The 12,161-nt window shown below is 39.9% G+C and overlaps 1 protein-coding gene across 35 annotated transcripts in view; it reads right to left on the reverse strand.

The window, feature by feature from the left end:
- Positions 1-12,161, reverse strand: part of IMMP2L (inner mitochondrial membrane peptidase subunit 2) — a 797,369-nt gene that overhangs the window by 755,351 nt on the left and 29,857 nt on the right. For 34 of the 35 annotated variants that reach the window (XM_061639974.1, XM_061639977.1, XM_061639972.1 and 31 more), the window contains exon 3: positions 7,151-7,254. In XM_061639974.1, the coding sequence (XP_061495958.1) occupies positions 7,151-7,254 (104 nt within the window). Of the gene's footprint in view, positions 1-6,858; positions 6,990-7,150; positions 7,255-12,161 lie in introns of all 35 variants that reach the window. The other variant, XM_061639986.1, reaches the window with a different exon arrangement.

Here is a 12,161-nt window from a genome sequence, read left to right on the forward strand (position 1 = left end):
TATTTTTTTCCTCCTATGCCTTTCTTTTCTTTAATTTGGAAAAGATGCTTATCATAGATCAGAAGAGTACTCAAAAGGTTTACTGATATATGTAATGCTATCAGCTGGTATAGCACAGTGGGGAGGAGAGCCTGGCTGGGAGTCCAGAGTCTGTGAGTTCAAATCCCCGCTCGTGTCTCCTGGGTGTCAAGGGCCAGCTAAAGATCACCCGCACAGTGAGTGGCTCAAGGGTTACGTGCCCTGCCACCTGTGCAGCCGTGGGCAAGCTGCATAGTCCCAAGGAGCCCAGTTGCCCCCCAACTGGCAGTTGCTGACAAGGAAGGGGCTGGCTTGTGCAGCTGTGGCAAGCTGAGCAGGCCCTAGCCAGCTGGGAAGGACTAGCCTCAGAGGGAGGCAATGCTAAACCCCCTCTGAATACCACTTACCATGAAAACCCTATTCATAGGGTAGCCATAAGTCGGGATCGACTTGAAGGCAGTCCATTTCCATTTCCATTAGGACTTTCCAGATGTCACACCCAAAAAACTGGTATTCACTTACTCTAATAACAAATCTTAGATGATGTGGAAGGTGTTGTATAATTAAAGCAGGCAATGCTTGAGTCTATCAATAGGAATAAAATTATCAATGGATATTAACTAATTATTTTGGAGTGCATCCCATTTGATCACCAACTGAGTTGCTCAAGATATTCAAACTGGGAGATGCTAGAAATTACCAAGGAGACTAAAATTCTTTGTTATCTGTGTTGTGAATATGTCCTTTAAAGCATCCAGAGAACTGGTGACATTTAGAATGAAGAATCTATTCTGTTTAGTCTGAGCAGTTAGAAATTCTTTACTGCCATGCCTGCTTAATGCCATCTAGTTAATACAGCTTTTACCAACCTCGTGCTCTCCAGATGTTTTGAGCTAGAATTCCCATAAGCCTGAGCAAGCACAGCTGTGCTAGCTGAACCTGATAGGAGTTGTAGCCAAAACTATTCGGAGGACACCAGACTAGTGAGGGTTGAATTCATATATTGCCAGTGTAGGCTCAAAGCAAAGCTTTGATTCCATGATAGTTCAAACTCCAGTCATATTATTTCCATTTCATATAGGCAATTTTGATTTAATTGTTTCATCTTAACTACAGTGCAGCAGTGGAGCAACAACTGCTTATTGTATCGTTATTAACACATCTATTCATGGGTTTCAGCAAAAGGGCAAAGCAGTTGCCTCAGTGTCTGAACTCAGCTTGCTAATACAAAAACAAAAAGTGTTTCACAAATGGCACTGAAATATTTGGGGAAACGCTGGAATTATACATTGAATATTACTCCATCAAAATATGTTTATATTTAGATACGTGTTTTCAACTTATTATTAAACCTAGGTTCCGAACACTCAGAATTCAAAATGTCAAAATTCACTATTTGCTAAGAAAATAATTAGAGAGTAAATACCAAAAAATAAGGAAGATGATATATTACATGCCAACTTTGTTACAATTAAATGGCATTAAATACCATTCTAATAGAAATCGTCTGCCCCCATATATGCCAGCAATTTGCATCTAACCATGAGAAACAAGTCTTAGTCATTGTGAACTGGGATTTCCTCAGTTCAAACCATACCTCAACAACTAACCTTACTCAAGCTACTGCTTCTCACCTTCAGTCTATTATTCACAATGAGAAGAAAATACAACTGGCCTACTTTACAGATGTATTGTAAGCATTACCAATGTGTGTAAAGTCCACTGAACACTAAGGAAAATCTGTAAATCAGTACCAGGTATCCTATTGAAAGTTGTCCTCTCATATATTCCTTTGGCCTATGCATGGCTCAGCAACTCCCCCTGCCCCTCCTCCTTCAAATTTAAGATCCAAGTCAGTCACTAGAGTTCGAGTTGAAGCAACAGCTCCCTTTTCAATACTACTGCGGGGTATGGTACACTATAATCAAAATGAGGTAGTTTAAAAGCATTGGAGTTAACATTGTGCAGATGTTGCTAGGAGGATCATCCTCCTAGCATTAGAAATTAGAGATTCTCTGATATGTTGGGAACTTTTCCATGCAACTTGTACCTTAACTGCATTGTTTTCAAACATACATTTGACAGTCTCATACAAGTTTCTTGGCCAGTTTTCACTGTGTTCACAGGGACGAGTCATAGCTCACTGGTCAAGTACACTGTTCACATGCAAAAATATCCATGTTCAATCCCTGGCAATTTCAGGTAAGACTGGAGATGTAAAATTTCTGGAAATTGTGAAGCCATGGAGAAAAAAACTTTTTTCCCTTTTTTCCCCTCAGAATAAAATGGTAACGTTCAGAAACATTGAAAAAATGCATTAGCACTTTTTACAGATTGAAAGTCACTTTGTTACTTCAGGAACATAAAATGTAATTATGTACAAGTTGGTTTGGCATAAAATTATCACATTTGGTATATTAAAAGTACATTTAGTCAAACAATTATTACAAATTGAATTTACTTGTTTAAATTTTTACTTTTTAAAAAAAAATGGATGTACAAGATCCTGAACTCTAAGGAACACAAGAACTGTAAGGAACATCTTTCATTTTGTCAGTTTATGACGCGCAGGCAAAAAACAATTAAAAAAAAACTGCAAGAAGCCACCAACGTTAATAATAAAGAGAATTATTTATGTCTCCGCCAGTCCTCCACAGAGTCAAGCAGACATAAAGCATCAATTTCCATTAAAAAAAAGAACTGAGAAAAAGGGGGGAAACAAGGTTCAATGAAAATTTTTATTCATCATGCTAAAATAAAACATTCCATAATCCATTTTTTCTTCATTTTTCCCCCATTTTTCAGAAAAAAAACAAAAATGGCTTTGTGGAAAAAATGGTTTTTTCCCCGAATTTCTCCATTTTTTGCCGGGCCTTCATATCTCTAGGTAAGACTAGGAAAAACTCCACTCTGAAATCCTGAAGTCGTCGTCAATCAGTGCAGACAGTAGTGAACTAGAAGGACTGATGGTCTGATTGCTTGTACGCGTCCCACAGGCATCTGGTTGGCCAATGTGAGGACAGAATGATAAACCAGATAGGTCTTTGGACTCTTCTTTGGGCCGTTTCCTATGTTCCTTTCTCCTGTTGCAAACTTTAAGATCTTTATTTCATGTCCTAAATCTAAATTGCCCTTTTTCCTTGCAATTTTGACAATTCCACTATAAAAACAAAAAGTAGCGTACGAGGCTCTAGTAAAAATTATCAGAAAAATTATCAGAAACAATTACATTACACATGGTACTTGAAAATCATGGCTTGAATCCTGCACAAAATTGAACACTATTATACACTAAAAAGTACTTTTTAACATGAACTGCAGTGTATGGTACATATAAGGAAAGCCCTATCAGAGACAGTTGCTGGGGATCACAAGTGGGAAGAGCACTGCTGCACTCACATGCTGCTTGAGGGCTTTCCCATGGGCATCTGGCCAGCTACTGTGAGAACAGATGCTGTACTAAGTTGGGCCTTTGGCCCAATCCAGCAGGGCTTTTCTTATGTTCTTATATTAATTCAACATTTTCTCCATTCAGTCAACATGTTTTAACGTTTCTGCCTCCAATAGGTCTCATTCCTTCTCCAGTATGCTAAAATCCAAACATTAGCATTTGCTGTGTCTGAGGTACAAGCAACCATAGACTAAAGTAAGGTGTGCCTGGGCAGGGTGGTGGTGTAGTGAAATTAGACACAGCTTGGGAATTGTAGTGTATGTAGTGTTAATTTGATACAGTATAGAATGTGTTAACCTGATATAACATAGAACGAGAAAAACAAAATTCCTAAGGTGCCTGTGGTTGCTAAATGTTCATTTTGTGTTTGATGCTTAAATGTCAGCTTACCCATGTAACAGGATATTATTCAAGTAGATAGTGGTTGGAATGCATTGCATCAGGAGAAAGCAGAGACAGGACGGATGAGTGAAAAACACTGATAACCAAAGCCAGGGCGTTGGCTCAATGCAAGGCAATGGAGAAACCTGGAAAGTTACTGACAAGATGGGAGGGGCTGTGTTAGGAGGGCTTCAGAGCATATATAACTTGTAACTGTGTAATCATGCTTTAGACTGGTTCTCAGGCATGAGCCAAAGAACCTAGTCTCCTTTTGCAAAAGCTATTGGTAATCAATAAAGGTGTTGACTTATACTTTGGTCTCCCATCTGGTGTGTGTTTTGGAGCTTCCTCCAGATGCAAAGAACCATTTTTGTGTAACAGTGGTGTGAAATCTGGGGTGAGCATTTAAATCCAAGTTAAACCAACCACAGCAATTCCAGTTAATAAGTACTTTACTTCTTTGGAAGCAGTAACTACTGATTATAGTCAGTTGCATTTCAATAAGAGTGATAATCAGATGCAGTCATTTTAATGCCAACATTTTCATCTAATAATTTACTAAATAGGCTATTGTTTATGGATACACTGACAGTGAATGCTTTATTTCAAACCATCAATAACTTCTACTACGTTTCACTGCCTAGTATTTATGGCTACCAAAGAAATGCCTCTTTTTGGCTTTATCTGTAAAGAATTTTAATCTGGCTGTGCCAGATTAGCTTAGACAGTTTCTGGTTGTTGTTGTTTTAATTCTGTTTTTATTATTGTTTTGTTGTGCTTGTGTACCACTTAAGGTGCCACTTTTAATGACAGAAAATGCAGCGTATCAACTAGAAAGTAAAATTCACTACACATTGTTGGAAATTTCAACAGATTAAACTTTCAGAGGAGTCGAGGAGAAATGTATTGAAATTTAACATTAAGCAGTGGCATTCCTCATAAATGAACCATTTTCAGATTCAGGTTTTCAAAATAAAATTTATTCAGAAGAATAGTTCAAATAATGTTTTGGTCATAGCTATAGTCTATGATTGGTGTACAACACTAGGGTATCACTTCCACCACCAGAACTATTCTTTAAAACCAGACATTCTGGAAACTCAGTAGTTTACAGCATCTTATTGTGTGCCGTTTCTCTTCAGGGAACCTTTTGGTAACACACACTACTGGTGATGTTTCTCTTGTACTCATGAGGAGAAAGAACCGCAAAAATTTAGAACCACTTTGGCCATGCATACATGAAGTTTTTTGGGGGCAGGAAGGTTCACCCTCTGGAGCATGTGGAAGGACAAAGCAGCCAGTGAAGCATGTGGAAGGTCAAACGAGGCAATGAAGGGCCAAGATGGCAGATTTTCACTTGGTTGTACTTATCTCACGGAGCGCCTTCAACGCCACCAATTATGCCGCCCGACAAGACCGGCCACACAGGGCCTTCTCTCAATCCCGCCAACAAAAACAGCCAGATTGGCGGGTACTAGAGAGAGGGCATTCTCAGTGGCGGCCCCCACTCTTTGGAACTCCCTCCCACAAGATCTCCGGCACGCCTCTTCCCTAAATGTATTTCGGAAAGCCTTAAAGACCTGGCTCTTTCAGCAGGCCTTTGGGGTTTCTGGGGAGGGTTAACTGCTATAACTGTAATGCCTCCTGCCCTCTTTTAATACTGTTGTTGCAGATTTATTGATTTTACACGGTTTTATATTGTATCACTGTATTTTATTAATTGTATTTTAATGATTTTGTACGTCGCCTGGAGTGGCCATCGGCCAGATAGGCGACACAGAAATTAAATTTATTTATTATTTATTATTATTATTATGCCTGACCTCCTTGTTTTCCTTCCTCTCCACAAAATAATTACTGTTCCCCCAACACAAGGTCATTGCAAATGGGTATCTGCGCATTAATCTCACTTATGAGTGGGTTAGTTGTGCCCATTTTCAAAGCCTTATGTGACATAAGCAGCAGGTATGCATTGGTAAGAATGAGCTTCACAAAAATGAAGCTTCGTTCACCCACGCAGCGTGGACGGGCGAGGCATAGTTGCGAATGGGGGGCGATGCAGCCACTGCCATTCTGGTTATGGGCAATGTCGCACGTCGCAGCCTTTATGCGTGTGTGACGTGGATGGGCGGGGCCCTGGGCTTATTTAAGCCAGGCCGCCCCTCCCATCCTCCTCTTTCTGCCCACAGGGGCTGGTCACCCAAGAGCTGTATGGCAAGATGTTTGCTTAAACACAGTTTTCCTAGGTTTTCCCTCTGCAGGTCACTTTAAAAGGGGTTTATGTTATGATTTAATAAAGTGGCCCTTGTTCAACCCAAGCTAATGTGTTTGTGTCTTATTTCACCCCCCTCAATCGCAATTACCACTGAAAAATTACTGTCAAAAAAGTCATAATAGCGTTATTGCAAAATACAACAGCAAATTGTTAATACGAAAACAACTAACAAATGCTACTTGTACACTTTCAGAATATCTGACAGTATACATATAAAAATATACCTTTCCCAACAACCAGTTCTAATGTAGACAACTTCCAGCAGCAGAAGCCACAGGCAACTCTCATTGCTGTCTATGTAGTACATGGTTTAATTATAAAGCTAAAAAACATTTTTTTGTCATGAGAGCATGTACTATCAATTTGCTTAATGTCACTCTGTCTGTTAGGCACAATTCAACATTCCATTTCTACATTGCATTAAGAGAGGAACAGGTTGCATCGTTTAAATGCCAGGTTAAGTATTAAACAGAGAAACAGTGCCACCTTATGGCTAATCACTCCAGTATACAGTCAAAAAGCTTTTATCCCAACACACCTGCTTCAGGAATGACCAACTTCCACATTATACAACTTGTTGAAGTGAAGCAATTCCAATATCACATCAAAGCAGAACAAGTATTTGTATTCCACACTAAAAGAAATCTGTCTAGGAAGCGACATATCTAAAGCTTTATGCCAACCAGTTCTCGACATATTTTTCTACCATTTTATAATGCAACTGTGGACTTACAATTATTCATATGATTATCGTTAATTCCACGTCACTGCAGGCTGCTTATACTTGTGCTTCTTATCCACAAGTATCTATTACCACACAGAGCATTATGCTTCCAAATGCACAATGATGAGGCTTTTGAAGATCTAGAAATCAACAGTAATAACTGTATTTGTTACTCATGCAATAAATTTGCTGTCAATTTCTTGTCAGTAGCCAAACTATATAACAGGATTGCAAACAAAAAGCTCTGAAAAGTGTTAATAAAGTATACAAAGACGAAATGAGATTTATTTAAGTTACTTACACCAGTGAAACTATGTCTCCACGTTGCACTTCATAATTTCTAATACTCCAATGGTTTAAAAGTACTACATCTGATACCTGTCTTCCTCCTGGATTCAAAGAAGGCTGAGACAAAGAAAGAGAGAGAGTGGTAAGAGTTCTGTTGAATGAAATCAAAACTAAATCAGATCATATGGAATAATCGAGAATGACATGGATATACCCCATGAAAGGTATTAACTGTCTGCAGACCACCCTGATTACCCCAGAATGCATTTTAAGCTCCTGTACATTTATTTTATTATAGTGAGGCAAGAGTTGCCTTAGGAAATTGACATGTGCATGTTACTCTTTTTCAATATAATTTCCTAATCTGCAGCTCTATTCCAACCCCAGCCTGATGCTCTTTAAACTCAGGGTGCTGAGGGCATATAGTTGTGTTGTTTCACAAGAAGAACTACCAGTAAGGAGAATGAAGAATAACTTTCCTGCTGCACACACATCTCTCAAAATCACAATATTCACTGTTAAGGTCACAGGGAATGGTTACTATTCACTTTCATAAAAGCAAGTATAGATAACGGGAAATGCAATGAGATCCACATTAACAAAAATGATGCAAAGGATGTCACAACACTCATTATATGAAAGGGTATCAAATAGTCTATACACGAAGTTTTGTTGCGCTGAGAAGAATGCAAAAGCAGCTGCAAACAGATGTGCCTCTATGGCAAAACTGGGAAGCAGGGGCACTATAGTTTTATGAAAATAGCGAACATTCTAGTAGTAAAAATGATTTATGACTTGTTAAGGATTGTAAGAGCAATTCACTTCACCCAGACGACAGCAAAAATAAGCTACAGAAAACAAATATTGAAAACCATGAGATTAAAAAGACTGTTCCTACTCTGAAGTAAAAGTCTTCCAACAAATAACATTTATATATTGCAAGTACATTCCATGTTGCTGTTCATTAATTAGTCTCATAAATGGAAGAGAAAGCATCTTTCTGTGAAGCAGCTTTGTACATTTGCTCAATGACCTTTAATCTAATGCTGAACATAAATAGCAGTAGAAGTGACTATGTCAGGTATTTGTCACGAGGTCCAAAACAGTGAAGGGCCCACCTCCTCAACAGAACCAGCCTCTTCTCACTTTGCATACAGTACCCAAACAATTTCAGAGGCAGAATTATAAAATTCTTGGTTTGCACACACACTCTTTTAAGTGAAGAGGAATCGACAAGTGTGCCTTAGGTAAGGATCCACAAGGTTCTAGACCTGACACTGAACAGCAGAAAAAGCCCACATTTATTTCTTCTAAGAGTCCCAAGAGGTAGCTGTCCCTGCTCTCACTTAGGCCTATTAAGATTTAATCCAGAAGTGCTAAAAGCAGTATCCACTAACACAATGGTTTTTAAAAAAATCCCCACTTGAAAATTGCTGAGGGTTTTAGTGGACATCTTAATCATTTGTTCCACCTGTTGTAGCAATTGTAATGTGCCATGCTAGATGCTGTATGTTTTTTAAATAGTACCGTATATTCCGGCGTATAAGACGACTTTTTAACCCTGGAAAATCTTCTCCAAAGTCGGGGGTCGTCTTATACGCCGGGTGTCGTCTTATTAGGGTTGCCATATTGCCCGGATAGCCGGGTTTTACCCGGATTCTAAGCATGCCACCCGGCACCCGGCTAGCCCCTTAGGTGGCCCGGATTCTCAGCTTTCATTTAAAAAAAAAATTAAGTTTCTAGGTGGTGCGGTTCTCGAGATATATATAAAAACGTCAGGCACCCCCCCCCGGTTAAATCTTTTTTTAAACTACTGTATAGCACTTCGTAGCTTTAACCCCGCCCGTTCAGGATTTCAGCCAATCAGTGAAGTGTTTGTTTGGTGGCAGTGTCTGCAAAACCTCATTGTGAGGCCAGAAAATGGTGGTTTCCCCTCCTGTTTATCTGAAAATCTCATAAATTGGGTAGGTATATACATTTCCGTTTTTCCCCCTGTTGTGTGTAGGAGTCAGATCCTGGGCAGTGTTTTGAAAACCTTCCCAATAGTTACTTTTGGGGGTAAAAACAGTGCTAATCCCATATGTCCAGAGTAAATCCTATTGAATTCAGTAGGAATTACTTTTGAGTAGACATGATTATGAATGTGCTGAAAATCAATGGGACTTTGGAGTGAATGTAAAAAAGAATTGTGTTTGTGTTCTCTTTCCCCCCCCCAGTCCTATTTTAAAGCAAGTAGGCAGGGCTTACTTAGGTATTGCAGTTTTTATTCTGTAGGAAACTAATACTGATTTTTTAAAAACTAATACTGATTTTTCTGCAATGACCAATTGGTTTGACAATAAACTATTATATGGGCTGTATGTATTTATACATCTGCAGTGTGTGCGTGTGTGTATGGAGTCTTTCCAACACCCCTGTGAGGTAGGGTTGCAAACCAAGGCAGCTCACAACAAGAAATAAAGCCATTTAAAATCCAATAACCATAAAAACAAGTATAAACAGTTGCAAAACAGTGTAAAGTGGCATGATTCGGAATTTTGGGTTGTGTGAATGAAGTTGCTTATCACTTGAGGTTGCATTTCTGTCCCTGTTTGAGTAAGCCCCATTGAATACGCTGGGACTTGCTTCTGAATAAATAAATTTAGGATTGCACTATAAATATCTTTACAGTTTGTGTAAATAATAAATATATTTGATAGTTATGCTTATATAAATATTTCTTCATTTATCATATTTTTGGTTTTTGGTTAGGAATCCTGACTGGTTGTGCGGTGTTGAGTTTTTTGCCTTACTCATAGGAATCTTGTTGTGGTTGGTATGGTATTACATTTAGGAAAGTGTTACTGCCTTCTGTATTTTTTTTCCTATTTGCATTTCACTTACCTTTAACCTCACTCCGTTACAGCCATAGAAGCAACAGCAGCATATGCAAGATAATTAACTCCCATTAGTGATAAGAACAAGAATTTATAATTATTATTTCAATTAAAACAAGAGGCTTAGCAATACTTTGAAGAGGACCAGGTATTTATTTTCTTTCTGAGCCCAGGACTGGGTCTTTCATGATGCCCAGTGTGTGTGTGTGGGGGGGAGGAGCAGGAGAGTAGTCGATAAGACAGACATCCTGGCATTGATAATCGAATTAGCAAGGTATGTGTGGGGTTGTTGTACACTTCCAGGCTCAGTTTCATTTTGAGTATGGAGGTGGAACCTGTGTAGATGTGGTTATCAAAGGGAGAAGAAATTTTGAGTTAAGCAAAGCTCTGCTTTTTGTTTGATTAAGCAGGGGTAGTCTTATACGGCGAGTATATCCCAAACTCTATATTTTAACTGGAAAAGTTGGGGGTCGTCTTATACGCCCAGTCGTCTTATACGCCGGAATATACGGTAGTTTTATTGCTTCTTTTATGTCTAATATTGTATTTTATTGCAAGCATTCTTCAGACATGCCATGGACCACCTGAATGAAGCTTGCAGACCACAGTGTGGGAACTAACACATACATGGGCAGCCTATAGACCAGAAGCCACATGTGGCCCTCTGGTGGCTCTCCATCCCCTGCATGTTTCTTTTTCCAGATGGAGATCAGCAGCATAGGAATGAGACAGTGAAAAAGAGGAATGCCTGGGAAAGTTGAAGCTGCTGCAAGTGCCACTTTTTCCCATTTCTTCCTTCAACTGTGTATACTTTTCCAGGCTGCAATCAATGACTAAAATGAGATCACATATTAGAGCATGCCTGGACCCCAAGATCATCTCCTGAGGTCCTTCCCTTTGTGCCTCCTCTGAGGAAGTCCAGAAGGTGGCAACCAGAGAATGGGCCTCCTTTGAACCAGCTCCTCCCCCCATTTATAGAATGCTTCCCCCAGGGAGGCCCACCAGGCAGCAACCTTGCCTGGGGGGGCGCAGTGGTGAGGGGACAGGGATGGGGGGCAGTGTATTTCTGTTTGTGTGTGTGAATGCACATGAGCACACACACAAGAGAGGGAGAGAGTCCCTGTGTGTGGATGTGTGTCCATTTGTGTTTTGAGGTGCCTGGTGTGTGCGTGTGTGTATTGGGGGGGCTTCAGCAACCAATGGGGGGAGAAAGGGGGCAGTTCTGGTGGTGCTTGGGAGGAAGGGGCGGAACTGATGAGCAAAACCAGGCTTGGTGAGTTAAGCAATCGGGGTGGAGCCCTATTTAACAATATTATGTGGTTCTATTATTGCATATTTAATTTTGACTGTAAATCACTTTGGGACTTTGTTAGTGGGAAGCATTGTACAATTATAATAAATATGAACCTACTATACTGCACGGACAGCCAGTGTGGTGTAGTGGTTAAGCTGCTGGACTACAACCTGGGAGACCAGGGTTTGAATCCCCACATGGCCATGAAGCTCACTGGGTGACCTTGGGCCAGTCACTGCTTCTCAGCCTCAGAGGGAGGCAATGGTAAACCACCTATGAATACCACTTACCATGAGAACCCTATTCATAGGGTTGCCATAAGTCGGGATCAACTTGAAGGCAGTCCATTTTCATTTACACTGTGTTGACAGGAATTTGCACATCACTAGACCTAGTAGCTCCATCAGACTACAGCAGTTGTTCTATAATTTCTCCACTGCAATGTGTTCATTCACTGAAAGCATTTATGCCTCAGTCTTGAGCCAAAAAGGCTCCCAGAGTGGCTTCCAAAAATCATTAGTGAAAAACAGTCCCTACTCACAGGCCTGCAATCTAAAAAGACATGACACAGAAGAAAAAGATGTGAGGTAGGAAGAGAAAAGAAGCAAGCTCAGGAAACAGTTCTTAAAGTTATAGTTGTTAAAAACACATTTACATGCTTCTGTCTATGCAGATTTTGGCTACCTAGGAAAGCAACCCTTCCCTAGAAAATCTTCCCCAACTCTATTAGTTCTGGAAACAGAGCAGGTGACAATGTCCACACCAAGAGGACAGGGTTGTTGCTGCCATACAGCTCTTTCCTAAAACAGCTGACAGTTTGCTTTCGTGGGAATCAGCATAGTTATCCTGAGGCT

The sequence above is a fragment of the Rhineura floridana genome, chromosome 8 (genome assembly GCF_030035675.1).
Source record: "Rhineura floridana isolate rRhiFlo1 chromosome 8, rRhiFlo1.hap2, whole genome shotgun sequence".
Lineage (NCBI taxonomy): Eukaryota > Metazoa > Chordata > Lepidosauria > Squamata > Rhineuridae > Rhineura > Rhineura floridana.